At 37.7% G+C, this 19,057-nt stretch overlaps 1 protein-coding gene across 1 annotated transcript in view; it reads left to right on the top strand.

Annotated features, from left to right (window-relative positions):
- Positions 1-19,057, top strand: part of COL24A1 (collagen type XXIV alpha 1 chain) — a 396,587-nt gene that overhangs the window by 111,242 nt on the left and 266,288 nt on the right. The window contains exons 15-18 of the mRNA XM_027114231.1: positions 17,817-17,870; positions 17,947-17,991; positions 18,239-18,292; positions 18,568-18,621. Of these exons, the coding sequence (XP_026970032.1) occupies positions 17,817-17,870; positions 17,947-17,991; positions 18,239-18,292; positions 18,568-18,621 (207 nt within the window). The remainder of the gene's footprint in view (positions 1-17,816; positions 17,871-17,946; positions 17,992-18,238; positions 18,293-18,567; positions 18,622-19,057) is intronic.

Raw genomic sequence — 19,057 nt, 5'->3', positions numbered from 1 at the left:
GCCACGGATCAACTAAGCCCGTGTGCCACAACTACTGAGTTTGCGCTCTAGAGCCCACAAGCCACAACTACTGATCCTGCGTGCCACAACTACAGAAGCCCACGCACCTAGAGCCTGTGCTCCACAACAAGAGAAGCCACCACAATGAGAGGCCCACACACCGCAACGAAGAGTAGCCTCTGCTCACCGCAACTAGAGAAAGCCCGCGCACAGCAACAAAGACCCAACGCAGCCAAAAATTTTTTTTTTAATTAATTAATTAATTTAAAAAATCAATTTAGCGCTTGCTCTATTATGTGAAGTAGGTAATTAAGACTCTAGAGTTTTGTGCCATAAATTATAGCTATGGTATTTTTAGCTTGAACTTGAACACAGGTCCTCTGACTCCAAATTTAATGTTGTTTCCCCACCTTAACTGCCCCAAGTCAGAAGGTGGCAGCTAGGCCAAAGGAGTAAGTCAGGAGTTCATTTATTGGAACTGTGGTAAAAATCATCATGAACTGTGGTAAAAATGGTAAAAATCAACACGATTTAACTTGCCCATTTGAGATGGCAAGAATATAGAATAAAGTATTAAGGAACCTGAGTAAGTCTAGGACATTTAAAGTTTTCTCTTTCATAATAATATTAGTATAGTAATTATAATAAAATCAGCAATAACAGCTCACTTTCATTTAGTATTTTCTATGTGCTAGTCACATGGGTTAGGTCATTTAATTCTCAAAACAACCTAAGACCACTTAGCTTATAAACGTTGAGCCCGGATTTGAAGCCAGATGACGTACATCCAGAGTCCAGAATTCTCTCTATTGTGCTATACCACCTCCTTAAAACTTACAATACCTTAAAATATATACTATCTTAAGAGATTTCTTTAGATGTCATGAGAAGCGCTATGTGAAGGTGGAACCCAAAGAACCAACTTTTTTTCTCTGAACTTAGAATAGGGCTAAACCTGTAAGTGGTAGTCACTGGTCCTATCAGTGGGGAGAGACAGGAAGTAGGGGAAGAGAATTGGACCCCAAAGATACTCTTTGTGCATTCTTGATTTAACCTATTAGCATTAAATTGGTTAGCTCCAAAGTTCTGTTATTATGCTTAAGATCAACACCAAAATTCTTAACATGGTGGTTCTTCTCTGCATCTTGAGAACATACGCTGTGCACTAGCAAAGCTGTTTGTTCTCAGATGTCATGCAGCCTCCCTACTACATGGCCTTTGCACCTGTTTGTCTACCTGAAACACTTTACCTTTACTTTTCTGACTAATATTTAACTCTTACTCATCTTTCAGTGCCAGGACTTAAAACAGTTTCTGACACATAATAACGCTCAGTAAAAATGGGCTTTCTGTCCTTTCCCTTTCTCCACTCACTCTTTGGTAGGTGCGCAGAGATTCTACAGAAATGAAAATGGCTAATGAAACTAACAGTCATTTTTGTAGTCATCATCTCTTCTGCAGTGACATAGATGGTACTTTATACTTTTCAAAGTACTTTCACATGTGTATCTCATTTGTAAAGTAGGTAGAGCAGGTATTATTACTTCCTCTATTCGACATTTATTAAAAATTTTAATCAAAATAATGTGAGCACCTACTGTGTATCAAATGCTGAATTAGATGCTAGACCTAAAATTACAAATTAAGAGTTCTGTTTTGGGCAGCTTTATAATCTAATGGCAATACCATACAATATGATTACTGCTAGAATGGACTAAAGTAAAACCACTGAGAATGGAGCAATTTGTGTTATAGCAGAAAGTCAGAATACGCTTCACAAAGGAGGTGTCTTTTAAGCTGTTCTGAAGATGATATATGAGTGGTGGTGGACTGGAAAAGGGAAAAGGGCTCTTAGGCAGAAGAACGCTGTATTCAAATGCACAGAAGAGGGGGAAACTGGAATGTTTGGGAAATGAAAATAGGAGTAGCAGCATGGCAGCCTAGGAAGTATGGGTTGATGGGAGCAGAATGGAAGGAGATGAGGTTTTGTAGACAATTGAGAAAGATTATGTGAACTTTTGTGTTTCCTAGTAAACAGCTTATCTGTTTGCCCAGAACTACAGCCTCTGCTTTATCTCTCAGGTGTTCCCTTCCAGCAGGTATAGTTTCTGACAAGAGATGATACTGCTTTCTTTAAATTATTTTTTTCCATGCAGTTGATTCTTATTCTCATTTGGTTTCTTAATTAGTGACAGTGATTATCGCCTGTGAGTGGGTGGGAATGGTTGAAAAGCCCAATATGAAATTCAGTCTTTTCCACTATGTGTTCACTCATGCACTGTGATTGGCCAGTGGCTGCTGTTTTGCACAAAGAACCTCTCCTTGGATCTCTCTGTTTCTTTGACTGACTTTGACTCAAAAGTTCTCTGTTAGTTGTCACTGTGTGGGAGGCTTTTTTGCCTCTGTTGCTATATCCCTGACACCCTCAGCTAAACTCTTACACATGAAATTATTCCTTCTGTCTATTCCATCTTCTTATGGAAGAGAAGTGTGGTAGGTAGGTAGTGCTGAAGGACTTTCAGGTTATCTTTGTAGAACTGAAAACAGCTATTAACCTATCATGGATCACTTTCAGAGGGCTATAGTTTTTTAGGAATAGGATTTTCCATGCAACTTGTGACATGCCACAAAATGTCTTATGTTGCTTGGAAGTTTCTATACCCATACCATTTTACTTTCTAATTCTTCATTTTTCTAAGTCTTTTATAATGAATAATTTTTTATTTAATAGATCTTTCTTGCAGTATAATTGCTTCACAATACTGTGTTAGTTCTGTTGGGGATATCCCCAACAGAATATGGGGATATCCCCATATCCCCTCCCTCTTGAGTCTCCCTCCCACCCTTCCTATCCCACCCCTCTAGGTGATCACAAAGCACTGAGCTGATCTCCCTGTGCAATGCTGCTGCTTCCCACTAGCTAACTGTTTTACTTTTGGGAGTGTGTATATGTTGATGTTACACTCACTTCGCCCCAGCTTCTCCCTCCCTCTCCATGTCCTCAAGTCCATTCTCTATCTCTACATCTTTATTCCTGCCCTGCCACTATGTTCATGAGTACCATTTTTTAATTTTTAGATTTCATATATATGCATTAGCATATGGTATTTGTTTTTCTCTTTCTGACTTAATCACTCTGTATGACAGACTCTAGGTCCATCTACCTCACTACAAATAACTCAATTTTGTTTCTTTTTATGGCTGAATAATATTCCATTGTATATATGTGCAACATCATTATCCATTCATCTGTTGATAGACATTTAGGTTGCTTCCATGTCCTGGCTATTGTAAATAGTGCTGCAATGAACATTATGGTACATGTCTCTTTTTGACTTATGGTTTTCTCAGGGTATGCCCAGTAGTGGGATTGCTGGGTCATATGATAGTTCTATTTTTTGTTTTTTGGGGTTTTATTGTTTTTAATTTTTAACATCTTTATTAGAGTATAATTGCTTTACAATGGTGTGTCAGTTTCTGCTTTATAACAAAGTGCATCAGTTATACATATACATATGTCCCCATATCTCTTCCCTCTTGCGTCTCCCTCCCTCCCACCCTCCCTATCCCACCCCTCTAGGTGGTCACAAAGCACCGAGCTGATCTCCCTGTGCTATGCAGCTGGTTCCCACTAGCTATCTATTTCACGTTTGGTAGTGTATATATGTCCATGCTACTCTCTCACTTTCTCCCAGCTTACCCTTCCCCCTCCCCATATCCTCAAGTCCATTCTCTAGTAGGTCTGCATCTTTATTCCCGTCTTGCCCCTAGGTTCTTCTGACCATTTTCTTTTTTTTTCTATTTTTTTAGATTCCATATATATGTGTTAGCATATGGTATTTGTTTTTCTCTTTCTGACTTACTTCACTCTGTTTGACAGACTCTAGGTCCATATACCTCACTACAAATAACTCAGTTTTGTTCCTTTTTATGGCTGAGTAATATTCCGTTGTATATATGTGCCACATCTTCTTTATCCATTCATCTGTTGATGGACACTTAGGTTGCTTCCATGTCCTGGCTATTGTAAATAGAGCTGCAATGAACATTTTGGTACATGACTCTTTTTGAATCATGGTTTTCTCGGGGTATATGCCCTGAGAAAGTAGTGGGATTGCTGGGTCATATGGTAGTTCTATTTTTTGTTTTTTAAGGAACCTCCATACTGTTCTCCATAGTGGTTGTATCAATTTACATTCCCACCAACAGTGCAGGAGGGTTCCCCTTTCACCACACCCTCTCCAGCATTTACTGTTTCTAGATTTTTTAATAATGGCCATTCTGACCTGTATGGGGTGATACCTCATTGTAGTTTTGATTTGCATTTTTCTAATAATTAGGGATGTTGAGCATATTTTCATGTGCCTCTTGGCCATCTGTATGTCTTCTTTGGAGAAATGTTTACTTAGATCTCTGCCCATTTTTTACTTGGATTGTTTGTTTTTTTGATACTGAGCTCCATGAGCTCTTTGTATATTTTGGAGATTAATCCTTGGTCCATTGTTTCATTTGCAAGTATTTTCTCCCATTCTGAGGGTTGTCTTTTTCATCTTGTTTATGGTTTCCTTTGCTGTACAAAAGCTTTTAAGTTTCATTAGGTCCCACTTGTTTATTTTTGTTTTTATTTCCATTAGTCTAGGAGGTGGGTCAAAAAGGATCTTGCTGTGTGGTTTATGTCAAAGAGTGTTTTTCCTATGTTTTCCTCTAAGAGTTTTATAGTTTCTGACCTTACATTTAGGTCTGTAATCTATTTGGAGTTTATTTTTGTGTATGGTCTTAGGGAGTGTTCTAATTTCATTCTTTTACATGTAGCTGTCCAGTTTTCCCAGCACCACTAATTGAAGAGGCTGTCTTTTCTCTACTGTATATTCTTGCCTTCTTTATCAAAAATAAGGTGACCACATGTGCCTGGGTTTATTTCTGGGCTTTCTGTCCTGTAACATTGATCTATATTTCTGGTTTTGTGCCAGTACCATACTGTCTTGATTACTGTAGCTTTTTAGTATAGTTTGCAGTTGGATAGCCTGATTCCTCCAGCTCTGTTTTTCTTTCTCAAGATTGTTTTGGCTATCTGGGATCTTTTGTGTTTCCGTAAGAATTGTAAATTTTTTTGTTCTAGTTCTGTCAAGAATGCCATTGGTAGTTTCATAGGGATTGCATTGAATCTGTAGATTGCTTTGGGTGGTATAGTCATTTTCACAATATTGATTCTTCCAGTCTAAGAATGTGGTATATTTCTCCACCTGTTTATGTCATCTTTGATTTCTTTCATCAGTGTTTTATAGTTTTCTGAGTACAAGTCTTTTATCTCCTTAGGTAGGTTTATTCCTAGGTATTTTATTCTTTTTGTTGTGATGATAAATGGGATTGTTTCCTTAATTTCTCTTTCTGATTTTTTCGTTGTTAGTGTATAGGAATGCCAGAGATTTCTGTGCATTAATTTTGTGTCCTGCAACGTTACCAAATTCATTGATTAGTTCTAGTAGTTTTCTGGTGACATCTTTAGGATTTTCTCTGTATAGTATTATGTCATTTGCAAACAGTGACAGTTTTACTTCTTCTTTTCCAATTTGTATTTCTTTTTCTTCTCTTATTGCCATGGCTACAGCTTCCAAAACCATGTTGAATAAGAGTGGTGAGAATGGACATCCTTGTCTTGTTCCTTATCTTAGTGGAAATAGTTTTTCACCATTGAGTATGATGCTTGCTGTGGGTTTGTCATATATGGCCTTTATTATGTTGAGGTAGGTTCCCTCTCTGCGCATTTTTTGGAGAGTTTTTATCATAAATGGGTGTTGAATTTTGTCAGAAGCTTTTTCTGCATCTATTGAGATGATCATATCGTTTTTATCCTTCAATTTGTTAATATGGTGTATCACATTGTTTGATTTGTGTATACTGAAGAATCCTTGCATCCCTGGGATAAATCCCACTTAATCATGGTATATGATCCTTTTAATATGTTGTAGGATTCGATTTGCTAGTATTTTGTTGAGGATTTTTGCATCTATGTCCATCAGTCATATTGGTCTATAATTTTCCTTTTTTGTGATACCTTTTTCTGGTTTTGGTATCAGGGTCATGGTGGCTTCGTAGAATGAATTTGGGAGTGTTTCTCCCTCTGCAATTTTTTGGAAGAGTTTGAGAAGGATCAGTGTTAGCTATTCTCTAAATGTTTGATAGAATTCGCCTGTGAAGCCATCTGGTCCTGGACTTTTGTTTGTTGGAAGATTTTAATTACAGTTTTAATTTAATTACTTGTGATAGGTCTTTTTGTGTTTTTTAATTCTTCGTGGTTCTGTCTTGGAAAACTGTACCTTTCCAAGTATTTGTCCATTTCTTCGTGGTTGTCCATTTTATTGGCATATAGTTGTTTGTAGTAGTCTCTTATCATCCTTTGTATTTCTGTCATGTCATTTGTGATTTCTCCTTTTTCATTTATAATTTTATTGATTTGCATCCTCTCTATTTTTCTTGATGAGTCTGGCTAATGGTTTATCAATTTTGTTTATCTTCTCAAAGAATCAGCTTTTAGTTTTATTGATCATTGCTATTGTTTTCTTCATTTCTATTGCATTTATTTCTGCTCTGATCTTTATGATTTCTTTCCTTCTTCTGACTTTGGGTTTTCCTTGTTCTTCTTTCTCTAGTTGTTTTAAGTGTACAGTTAGATTGTTTATTTGAGATTTTTCTTGTTTCTTGAGGTGAGATTGAATTGCTATAAACTTCCCTCTTAGAGTTGCTTTTGCTGTGTCCCATAGGTTTTGGGTTGTTGTGTTTTCGTTATCATTTGTTCCTATGTATTTTTTTAATTCCTTCTCTGTTGTCTTCAGTGATCACTTGGTTATTTAGTAGCACACTGTTTAGCCTCCATGTATTTGTGTTTTTTACAGGTTTTTTTTTCCTGTAATTGATTTCCAGTCTCATAGCATTGTGGTCAGAAAAGATGCTTGATATGATTTCACTTTTTAAAAATTTTCTGAGTCTTGATTTGTGACCAGCGTGTGGTCTATCCTGGAGAATGTTCTTTGTGCGCTTGAGAAGAAAGTGTATTCTGCCACTTTTGGGTGGAATGTTCTATAAGTATCAATTAAATCCATCTGGTTTATTGTGTCATTTAAAGCTGTGTTTCCTTATTTATCTTCTGTCTGGATGATCTGTCCATTGGTGAAAGTGGGATGTTGTTAAAGTCCCCTACCATTATTGTGTTACTGTCAATTTCTCCTTTCATGGTTGTTAGCATTTGCCTTATGTATTGAGGTGCTCCTATGTTGGGTGCATAAACACTTATAATTGTTACATCTTCTTCTTGGATTCATGCTTTGATCATTATGTAGTATCCCTCATCTCTTGTAGCAGTCTTTATTTTAAAGTCTATTTTATCTTATAGGATTATCACTACTCCAGCTTTCTTTTGATTTCCATTTGCATGGAATATCTTTCTCCATCCCCTCACTTTCAGTCTTTATGTGTCCCTAGGTCTGAAGTGGGTCTCTTGTAGACAGCATATATATGGGTCTTGTTTTTGTATCTGTTCAGCCAGTCTGTGTCTTTTGGTTAGAGCATTTAATCCATTTACATTCAAGGTTATTATTCAATATGTATGTTCCTATTACCATTTTCTTAATTTTGCGGGGTTTGTTTTTATGGGTCTTTTTCTTCTGTTGTGTTTCCCTCCTAGAGAAGTTTCTTTAGCATTTGTTGTAAAGCTGGTTTGATGGTGCTGAATTCTCTTAGCTTTTGCTTGTTTGAAAAACTATTGATTTCTCTGTCAAATCTGAATGAGATCCTTGCTGGGTAGTGTAATCTTGGTTGTAGGTTTTTCTCTTTCATCATTTTAAGTATGTCCTCCCACTCCCTTCTGGCCTGCAGAGTTTCTGCTGAAAAATCAGCTGATAACCTTATGGGGTTTCCTTTGTATGTTATTTTTTGTTTTCCCCTTGCTACTTTTAATATTTTTTCTTTGAATGTAATTTTTGGTAGTTTGATTAATATGTGTCTTGGTGTGTTTCTCCTAGAGTTTATCCTGTATGTGACTCTCTGCATTTCCTAGACTTGGCTGACTATTTGCTTTCCCATGTTAGGGAAGTTTTCGACTATACTCTCTTCAAATATTTTCTCAGACCCTTTCTTTTTCTCTTCTTCTTCTGCGACCCCTATAATTTGAATGTTTATGCCTTTAGTGTTGTTCCAGAGGTCTCTGAGATTGTCTTCAATTCTTTTCCTTCTTTTTTCTTTGTTCTGCTCGTAGGCAGTTATTTCCACGATTTCGTCTTCTAGCTCAGTTATTCGTTCTTCTGCCTCAGTTACTCTGTTATTGATTCCTTCTAGTGTATTTTTCATTTCAGTTATTGTTGTTCATTTCAGTTTGTTCTTTTAGGTCTTCTGGTCTTTGTTAAACATTTCTTGTATTTTCTCGGTACATGCCTCCATTCTATTTCTGAGAGTCTGGATCATCTTTAGTACCATTATTCTGAATTCCTTTTCAGTTAGATTGCCTATTTCCTCTTCATTTATTTGGTCTTGTAGGTTTTTACTTTGCTCCTTCATCTGTGACATATTTTTTTGCCATCTCATTTTTTTTTTTTTTTTGGTGAGTTGGATTGTGTTCCTATCTTACTGGTTGTTTGCCCTGAGTCTTCCAACACTGATGTTTGTGAGCTGTTGGGTAAAACTGGGTATTGGGGCTGAGATGAGGACCTCTGGCAGACCTCACTCCAATGAATATTCCCTGGGGTCTGAGGTTCTCTGTTAGTCCAATGGTTCACACTCGGAGCTCCCATCCCAGGAGCTTCGGCCCAAACCCAGGCTCATGAACCAAGGTCCCACAAGCTGCAAAGGGCAGAAAAAACAAAGTGGGGGAACAATAACAAAGTAAAAAATAAAATTAGAGTAGGATACTAACAGATATGTTAGAAAGACTATAAAAATAAAAATATACTTGAAACAACAACCAGAAGGTAAAACAGAACCAGAGTAGTAAAAAAAAAAAAAAAAAAAAAAAGAGGAAAAACAAAGAAAAAAAAAGATGGAAAAGACATTGGCTATGGATGTTGGAGGACAGGGCCTATGCTTGGGATCCACAGGGCTTGAAAAGGTCCTGTGGGGGAGTGGGGGTGGGGCTTAGGCTCTATAGAACAGAAGGGGCCCAGGCGTGCCTCCTGCCTCTGGTGTCAGAGGGTGGGGGACCCCACCTGCAATCCCAGCAGGCTTCCTGGGTTCCAGTGGGTGGAGTGCTCTCCCTCTGCTCCTCTCCTGCTCTTCTGGTCCTAGAGGGCACCTCCTGCTTGCCTTTCCTGCTCTCCCTCCTGTTCCCCAAGGACCCACGTGGCCTGGACCTCCTGTTCTCCCTGGCCTCCCTCCTATGCCCCCAGGAGCAATGAGGCCCACAGGGGGCCTCTGAGGGCATAGGACCTGGCCTTTGAGAGCTGGTCAGACTTCCCCAGCCGATTGGGAAGGGGAAACGCTGGGCATGCTCCCTCCTGATCTGAACCCCCAAGGGTCCCTCCAGGCATGGGAACCCCTCCCCACTCTCAGCCAACCCTAGAGGCACTGGTCCTTTCCAGCCTCCACTTCTACTGCCCCCTCAGTCCTGCCACATCCTACTGGTTCGCTTGGGGGTTCCACCAATCTCCTTGGACGTCAGGGTCCACCACCAGCGTCTGGCAGGTGCCCTACTTGTGGGGAGACACAACCTCTGTAACTTTGCACACCACCATCTTGACTCCTCCCTGAGTTTTTTGATACCTTCTGAAACTTACTATTTTGTGGTTTTTCTTTCAGAGTCACTAAAAAGTAAAATAGCGTATTGTGCATACAAAGTACATTCATCTGAACATGCCAGACTGTGCACAGTAATATATTTACTGAAACAAAAATTTAGGATATTGTGTATAGAAAAAACAACAGGACAATAAAGAAATATTTGTTTGTTTTTACGATATTCCTTTCCATTCCTTACATGAATTGTTGCTGTATAATTTCCACACAGAGATGTTTATTGTATTTTTTTAACATCTTTATTGGAGTATAATTGGTTTACAATGTTATGTTAGTTTCTGCTGTATAACAAAGTGAATCAGCTATACGTATACATACATCCGCATATCCCATCTCTCCCACCCTCGCTATGCAACCCCTCTAGGTGGTCAGAGAGCACCTAGCTGATCTCCCTGTGCTATGCGGCTGCTTCCCACTAGGTATCTGATTTACATTTGGTAATATGTATATGTCAGTGCTACTCTCTCACTTTGTCACAGCTTACCCTTCTCCCTCCCTGTGTCCTCAAGTCCATTCTCTACATCTGCATCTTTATTTCTGTCCTGCCCTGAGGTCTGTCAGAACTAATTGTTTTTTACATTCCATATATATGTGTTAGCATACTGTATTCGTTTTTCTCTTTCTGACTTACTTCACTCTGTATAATAGATTCTAGGTCCATCCACATCTCTACAGATGACCTAATTTCGTTCCTTTTTATGGCTGAGTAACATTCCATTGTATGCACGTACCACATCTTTATCCATTCATCTGTCATTGGACGTTTAGGTTGTTTCCATGTCCTGGCTATTGTAAATAGTGCTGCAGTGAACACTGGGGTGCATTTGTCCTTTTGAATTATGTTTTTTTCAGGGTATAGGCCCAGTAGTGGAATTGCTGGGTCATATGGTAGTTCTAGTTTCAGTTTTTTAAGGAACCTTCATACTGTTCTCCATAGAGGCTGTATCAATTTACATTCCCACCAACAGTGCAACAGAGTTCCCTTTTCTCCACACCCTCTCCAGCATTTACTGTTTGTAGATTTTTTGATGATGGCCATTCTGACCTGTGTGAGGTGATAGCTCATTGTAGTTTTGATTTGCGTTTCTCTAATGGTTAGTGATGTTGAGCATCCTTCATGTGTTTTTTGGCCATCTCTATGCCTTCTTTGGAGAAATGTCATATTTGGATTGATTTGTTTGTTTTTTGATATTGGTCTGTATGAGCTGCTTGTATATTTTGGAGATTAATCCTTTGTCAGTTGCTTCATTTGAAAATATTTTCTCCCATTCTGAGGGTTGTCTTTTGGTCTTGTTTATGGTTTCCTTTGCTGGCAAAAGCTTTTAAGTTTCATTAGGTCCCATTTGTTTATTTTTGTTTTTATTTCCATTTCTCTAGGAGGTGGGTCAGAAAGGATCTTGTTGTGATTTATGTCATAGAGTGCTCTGCCTATGTTTTCCTCTAAGAGTTTTATAGTGTCTGGCCTTACATTTAGGTCTTTAATCCATTTTGAGTTTATTTTTGTGTATGGTGTTAGGAAGTGTTCTAATTTCATTGTTTTGCATGTAGCGGTCCAGTTTTCCCAGCACCACTTATTGAAGAGGCTGTCTTTTCTCCATTGTATATTCTTGCCTCCTTTATCAAAGATAAAGTAACAGTATGTGCATGGGTTTATCTCTGGGCTTTCTATCCTGTTCCATTGATCTATATTTGTTTTTGTGCCAATACCATGCTGTCTTGATTACTGTAAATTTGTAATATAGTCTGAAGTTTGGAGCCTGATTCCTCCAGCTCCATTTTTCTTTCTCAAGGTTACTTTGGCTCTTCAGGATCTTGTGTGTTTCCATACAAATTGTGAAATTTTTTGTTCTAGCTCTGTGAAAAACGCCACTGGTAGTTTGATAGGGATTGCATTGAATCTATAGATTGCTTTAGATAGTATAGTCATTTTCCCAATATTGATTCTTCCAGTCCAAGAACGTGGTATATCTCTCCATCTGTTTGTCTCGTCTTTAATTTCTTTCATCAGTGTTTTATAGTTTTCTGCATATAGGTCTTCTGTCTCCTTATGTAGGTTTATTCCTAGGTATTTTATTCTTTTTCTTGCAATGGTAAATGGGAATGTTTCCTTATTTTCTCTTTCAGATTTTTTATCCTTACTCTATAGAGATTCAAGAGATTTCCGTGCATTAATTTTGTATCCTGCTACTTTACCAAATTCATTGATTAGCTCTAGTAGTCTTCTGGTAGCATCTCTAGGATTTTCTATGTACAGTATCATGTCATCTGCAAAAAAGTGACAGTTTTACTTCTTATTTTGCATTATGGATTCTTTTTATTTCATTTTCTTCTCTGATTTCTGTGGCTAAAACTTCCAAAACTATGTTGAATAATAGTGGTGAGAGTGGGAAACCTTGTCTTGTTCCTGATTTTAGGGGAAATGGTTTCAGTTTTTCACCATTGAGAATGATGTTGGCTGTGGGTTTGTCATATATGGCCTTTATTATGTTGAGGTAGCTTCCCTCTGTGCTTACTTTCTGGAGAGTTTTTATCATAAATGGGTGTTGAATTTTGTCAAAAGCTTTTTCTGCATCTATTGAGATGATCTTATGGTTTTTCTCCTTCAATTTGTTAATTAATGGTGTATCACATTGATTGATTGGCATATACTGAAGAATCCTTGCATTCCTGGGATAAACCCCACTTGATCATGGTGTATGATCCTTTTAATGTGCTGTTGGATTATGTTTGCTAGTATTTTGTTGAGGATTTTTGCATCTATGTTCATCAGTGGTATTAGCCTGTAGTTTTCTTTGCTTGTGACATCTTTATCTGATTTTGGTATCAGGGTGCTGGTGGCCTCGTAGAATGAGTTTGGGAGTGTTCCTCACTCTGCTATTTTTTAGAATACTTTGAGAATGATAGGTGATAGCTCTTCTCTGAGTGTTTGATAGAATTCCCCTGTGAATCTATCTTGTCCTGGGCTTTTGTTTGTTGGAAGATTTTTAGTCATAGTCTCAATTACAGTGCTTGAGATTGATCTGTTTATATTTTCTATTTCTTCCTGGTTCAGTCTTGGAAGGGTGTGCTTTTCTAAGAATTTGTGCATTTCTTCCAGGTTGTCCATTTTATTGGCATAGAGTTGATTGTAGTAATCTTTCATGATCCTTTGTATTTCTGCAGAGTCAGTTCTTACTTCTACTTTTTCATTTCTAATTCTATTGATTTGAGTGTTCTCCCTTTTCTGGCTAGTGGCTTATCAATTTTGTTTATCTTCCCAGATATCCAGCTTTTAGTTTTATTGACTTTGCTATTGTTTCCTTAATTTCTTTTTCATTTATTTCTGCTCTTACCTTTATGATTTCTTTCCTTCTATTGACTTTGGGTTTTGTTTGTTCTTCTTTCTCTAGTTGCTTTAGGTGTAAGGTTAGGTTGTTTATTTGAGATGTTTCTGGTTTCCTGAGGTAGGATTGTATAGCTCTAAACTTCCCTCTTAGAACTGCTTTTGCTGCATCCCATAGGTTTTGGGTCATCGTGTTTTCATTGCCATTTGTTTCTAGGTATTTTTTGATATCCTCTTTGATTTCTTCAGTGATCTCTTGGCTATTTAGTAGTGTATTGTTTAGCTTCGATGAGTTTGTATTATTTACAGTTTTTTCCTGTAATTGTGTTGTTGTAGGAAAAGATACTTGATACAATTTCAATTTTCTTAAATGTACCAAGGCTCATTTGGTGACCCAACATATGATCTATCCTGGAGAATGTTCCTTGAGCACTTGAAAAGAAAGTGTATTCTGTTGTTTTTGGTGGAATGTCCTGTAAATATCAGTTAAGTTCATCTGGTCTACTGTATCATTTAAAACTTGTGTTTCCTTATTTATTTTCATTTTGGATGATCTGTCCGTTTGTGGAAGTGGGGTGTTAAAGTCCCCTTCTATTACAGTGTTACTGTCGATTTCCCCTTTTAGGACTGTTAGCATTTGCCTTATGTATTGAGGTGCTCCTATGTTGGGTGCATAAGTATTCAAAATTGCTATACCTTCTTCTTGGACTGATTCCTTGATAATTATGTCATATCCTTCTTTGTTCGTTATAACAGTCTTTATTTTAAAGTCTATTTTTTCTGATATGAGTATTGCTACTCCAGCTTTCTTTTGATTTCCATTTGAATGGAATATCTTTTTCCATCCCCTTACTTTCAATCTGTATCTGTCCGTAGGTCTCAAGTCAGTCTCTTGTAGACAGCATATATATGGGTCTTGTTTTTGTATCCATTCAGCCAGTCAGTGTGTTTTGTTGGAGCAATTAAACCATTTACATTTAAGGTAATTATCGATATGTATGTTCCTATTACCATTTTCTTAATTGTTTTGGGTTTGCTTTTGTTTGTCTTTTCCTTCTCTTGTGTTTACCACCTAGAGAAGTTCCTTTAGCATTTGTTGTAAAACTGGTTTGGTGGTGCTCTTAACTTTTGCTTGTTTGTAAAGGTTTTAATTTCTCCATCGAATCTGAATGAGATCCTTGCTGGGTAGAGTAACCTTGATTGTAGGTTTTTCCCTTTCGTCACTTTAAATATGTCCTGCCACTCCCTGGTGGCTTGCAGAGTCTCTACTGAAAGTTCAGCTGTTAACCTTATGGGAATTCCCTTGTATATTTTTTTTTTTGGCTTGTCTCGTGTTGCTTTTAATATCTTTTCTTTGTATTTAATTTTTGATAGTTTGATTAATGTGTGTGTTGGCATGTTTCTCCTTGGATTTCTCCTGTATGTGACTCTCTGTGCTTCCTGGACTTGATCGACTATTTCCTTTCCCCACTTAAGGAGGTTTGCAAGTATACTCTCCTCAAATATTTTCTCAGACCCTTTCTTTTTCTCTTCTTCTTCTGTGACCCCTATAATTTGAATGTTGGTGCATATAATGTTGTCCCAAAGGTCTCTGAGACTGTCCTCAATTCTTTTCATTCTTTTTTCTTTATTCTGCTCTGCGGTAGTTACGTCCACAATTTTATCTTCCAGGTCACTTATCTGGTCTTCTGCCTCAGTTATTCTGCTATTGATTCCTTCTAGAGAATTTTTAATTTCATTTATTTTGTTGTTCATCATTCTTTGTTTGCTCTTTAATTCTTCTAAGTCCTTGTTGAACGCTTTTTGTATTTTCTCCATTCTACATCCAAAATTTTGGATCATCTTTACTTTCATTACTCTGAATTCTTTTTCTGGTAGACTGCCTATTTCCTCTTCATTTGTTTGGTCTGGTGGGTTTTTACTTTGCTCCTTCATCTGCTGCATATGTCTCTTTCTTCTCGTTTTGTTCAACTTACTGTATTGGGCATCTCCTTTTCACAGGCTGCAGGTTCTAGTTCCTGTTGTTTTTGGTGTCTGACCCCTAGTTGTGAGGTTGGTTCAGTGGTTTGTGTAGGCTTCCTGGCGGAGGGGACTGGTCCCTGTGTTCTGGTGGGTGGGGCCGCATCCAGTGGTGAATTTTGGGGTATCTGTGGACTTAGTATGACTTTAGGTGGCCTCTCTGCTAGTAGGTGGGGTTGTGTTCCAGTCTTGCTGGTTGTTTGGTATGGTGCATCCAGCACTGGAGCTGGCTGGCTGCTCGTTGGAGCTGAGTCTTAGTGTTGAGATAGAGGTCTCTGGGAGAGCTCTCACCGAATGATATTAATTGGGGCCAGGAGGTCTCTGGTGGTCCCGTGTCCTGGACTCGGTTCTCCCACCTTGGAGGCTCAGACCTGACACCTGGCTGGAACACCAAGACCCTGCCACCCACATGGGTCAGAAGAAAAGGAAGAAAAAAGAAGGAAAAAAAAGAAAAATGAACGAACAATAGAACCCCAAACCAAATGGTAAAAGCAAAACTAAACAGAGAAAATCACACAAATTAACATATACACACACTCATAAGAAGAAAACAAACAACAACAGCAAATGAACAGTCAGAACCCTAGGACGAATGGTGAAAGCAAACCTAAATAGACAAAATCATACAAAGAAACATACCACACTATAGACCAGGGTTTCAGAATATTTGGTCCTTTTCCAAAGTACTCTCTGGTCCTCTGCGAAAGGACTTCAAGGTCATTTGCTTAGACTTTGATTCTCAGTCTGCAATGGAATCACGTGGGAATCTTGAACTGGTGCTGGGCCTCACTGGGGAGGAATCAAATCAGAAAATCTGGGGTAAGGCCCGGCATGAAACTGCTTTAAAGCTTCCTGCCCGACTCCACCAGTCTCCGCAGGCGAGAACCCTGTATTTTTTAAACTATCATAAGTTTTAAAGCTATGAACTTTGAATAAACTAGCCACTGTAATTATAAGAATAATTATTTCCTATTGATAGAATTTGTCAATGATGTATTAATACTGCATATCTGTTCATTAAGTTGGAAAGTATTACTCTGCCTCTCACAGTCTCATGTATTTCAGGCTTACACATGTTGGAAATATATAGTAGTTATATTTCACAGACTTTAAGACTCACCCCAAAGTAAAGATGTCATATTTTCTGTTCTGAAATTTGTAGTTATATAAATGTGGACTATTAGAAATGGGCCATTATGTCAGGATGTAGACCTCTGGAAATCACTGTTTTAAATTTATTTTTGAAGTTGATTACTTCCTCCAGTGTTCATTCCATAGTTTATTTCAAAACTATTATGTGCCAGTTATTATGTTGGGTCAGAGATATAAAAAAATGAATAAAACATGCTTCTGCTCTCACATAATGCACAGATTAGGAAAACAGAAAAAAGAAAACAAAAAACCAAAAACAGGGCAGTATTCTCAGTACTGTAAGAAGAAGGACATTCCAGTAGTGGTAACTGTATCTTCAAAGGGTTGGAGCATGTGGTAAGGGAGAGCATGTTCAGAGGCTAGAACACAGCCCATTGTGTCTAGAATGTTGGGTTTGGAGGAGGAAGAAGTCAAAGGAGGGTAGGGACGAATGGAAGGACATGAGACTGAAAGGGTTGATGGAAAACTAGTAGTAAGGGCCTGGGATGCTATCCTAAGAAGTTTGGATTACAACTAAAAAGGGCAACATTTTCATCATTGCTTCAAATACACCTTTCAAAGTTCCTTAACATTTGGAAAGCAAGAAATGGAGGTTTAAAGCAACTCAGTATTTGAAGGTGAAGGATGATACGTTAGCCAGGCACAGAGAGGTTGCAAGAGAAAGAAGGAAAGTGAAGGCATCAATAACACAAAAATTTAGTGGGCTCCAAACAATCAAGAGATTTCCACTATTTTTAAAAATTTTACTTTCAAAAACCCTTATAAGTTGTCCTTTACATTCTAAGATGACATATGAAAGAAGTTTTTCTAGGTCTGTTGCTTGCAGGAGATGATAGTGGTAGTTAATGTTTTTGAGTAATCTTGCTTTGGAGCATTAAATTGAAAACCTTGACATTGGTGTCTCTGTCTCTTTCATGTTTGTTTCCTCAACACTACTACACAACACTACAATGTTTGATACATATTTATGCTCAATAAATATTAAATGATGAATGAATGAGAGAAACCCAGAAGAGCAGAGCCTTTTGTTTACTACTCATTTCCCTAAAATTATGGTAAATTTTATTGTCTGCAAGTTGTAAATCATGAAATAAAATCATTGGAATGCCTGACACATAGTAACTGCCCAATAAATGTTTGCTGAGTAAACGGGTGAAAGAAAAATCTAAGACAATCAAATGAAGTATTTATTGAATACTTCCTGGGAGCATGGCACTAAAGTATTTCCCCTATCATCAAGATAATATCTCTCTGGAGAAATACTTCAGAATGAATGCTGTGGGTAGTAAGTATTATAGGAGCTCAAGGAAGGGAAGGAGGCTCATGGACAAGATCCGTATGAGTAGGCTTCAGGAAACAGGATAGACCTCATTAAAATTTGAATGATTGGTATGATTTATAAATGTGAGAAGGAAAAGTAGTTGAAGAATAAGGCATGTGTGGGGGCTTAGTGAGATGAACCATTCTGGGTTAATTAAGTTTACCATGTTCTCTTTTAAATTCTAGTTGGGTGCTCAAGGATGCCTTTCTTATTGCTTTTCAGGGCAGTGTTGGCCCTATGGGACCAGTTGGACCTTCTGGAATCCCTGGCCCAATGGTATGTTTCTATTTTTATAATGGATATTTCACTTTGATTTTTCTATGGTGTCACAAAGTATCACTTTCTTTTTTAGGGTCTTTCGGGGAATAAGGGCCTACCTGGAATCAAAGGTGATAAGGTGATTTAAATATTTACATTGTCATAGAGATGATTTCTTATCACATTTACTTTTCTTTTGAATCCACACAACTTATAAAATACTTGTTTTAAAAAATATGGGATCTAATCTCTACTATCAATTATATAATTTTTCTCAGAAGTAGGAAAAATAGAGAAATTACTCTTGTATAACTAGTACTTGCCTTCTTATAATACTGCCACATTTGCATTGCTTAAGTGTCTTCACGTGAAATTGTGCTCTCCAGGGTGAACAAGGCATTGTGGGAGAGTCAGGAGAACCAGGGTATCCTGGAGACAAGGTAATGTTTTTACCGTTAATTTTATATAAATACAACAAAAGCCAGTGAAAATGTATAAATTCTTTAAAAAGAAAGGAGTACTAGTTATTTTAATCATTGATTATATATTTTTTAGGATATGGTATCAGTATGGTTTTACAAGTCTTGTTTAAAACAGTTTTCTCAATTATTTTAGAATAATTCCATGAATTTTTTTAGTAATTTGTAAATAGAGGTGTGTCTGCCTTCTGTCGTATAATAGTTTTTCTCTTCACTGTACTGTTCTTTTCTTTTAGGGCGCTAGGGGTTTTCCTGGACCACCAGGGATGAGAGGAAAGCCAGGACCTTCAGTAGGTTTGAACTTTTAGTTTGCTCTTTCTGATTCATGGAGTACACACACTATGGCATGAGTCTGGATACCTGTTGTTGTTTGTGGAATGTAAGAAGTAGGATGTAAGACTACCAGTATGGCGTTTTCTCTCCACTTTTAGAATATAGCTAATCCTTGAAGTTGTTAGCTCACATTGCGTAGATTATTGGATCTCACCCTCCTCACCCCACCCCATCCCAGGCCAAAGCCAAATTTCTGTGAGCCTTAAAGACCTTGGTTGATCTATTATAGACAGTATTTAAACTAAGCAGTAGATTTTAAGTCAGAAAATATAAGGCACCTTAAATAATATTTTAATTTATCCAGATATCTGTTTCATTAAGGAAACATTCGGAAGAAAAAATAGCATTGTCACACTCTCTTATGGGCCCAAATATTCTAGTTCCTTGTCTTTT

This window comes from Aethalodelphis obliquidens, unplaced genomic scaffold, assembly GCF_003676395.1.
Source record: "Aethalodelphis obliquidens isolate GAN/ISIS:26980383/991018 unplaced genomic scaffold, ASM367639v1 scaffold13, whole genome shotgun sequence".
NCBI lineage: Eukaryota > Metazoa > Chordata > Mammalia > Artiodactyla > Delphinidae > Aethalodelphis > Aethalodelphis obliquidens.
The sequence above is the reverse complement of the archived record's forward strand: the minus strand, read 5'-3'. Positions and strand labels throughout refer to the sequence as shown.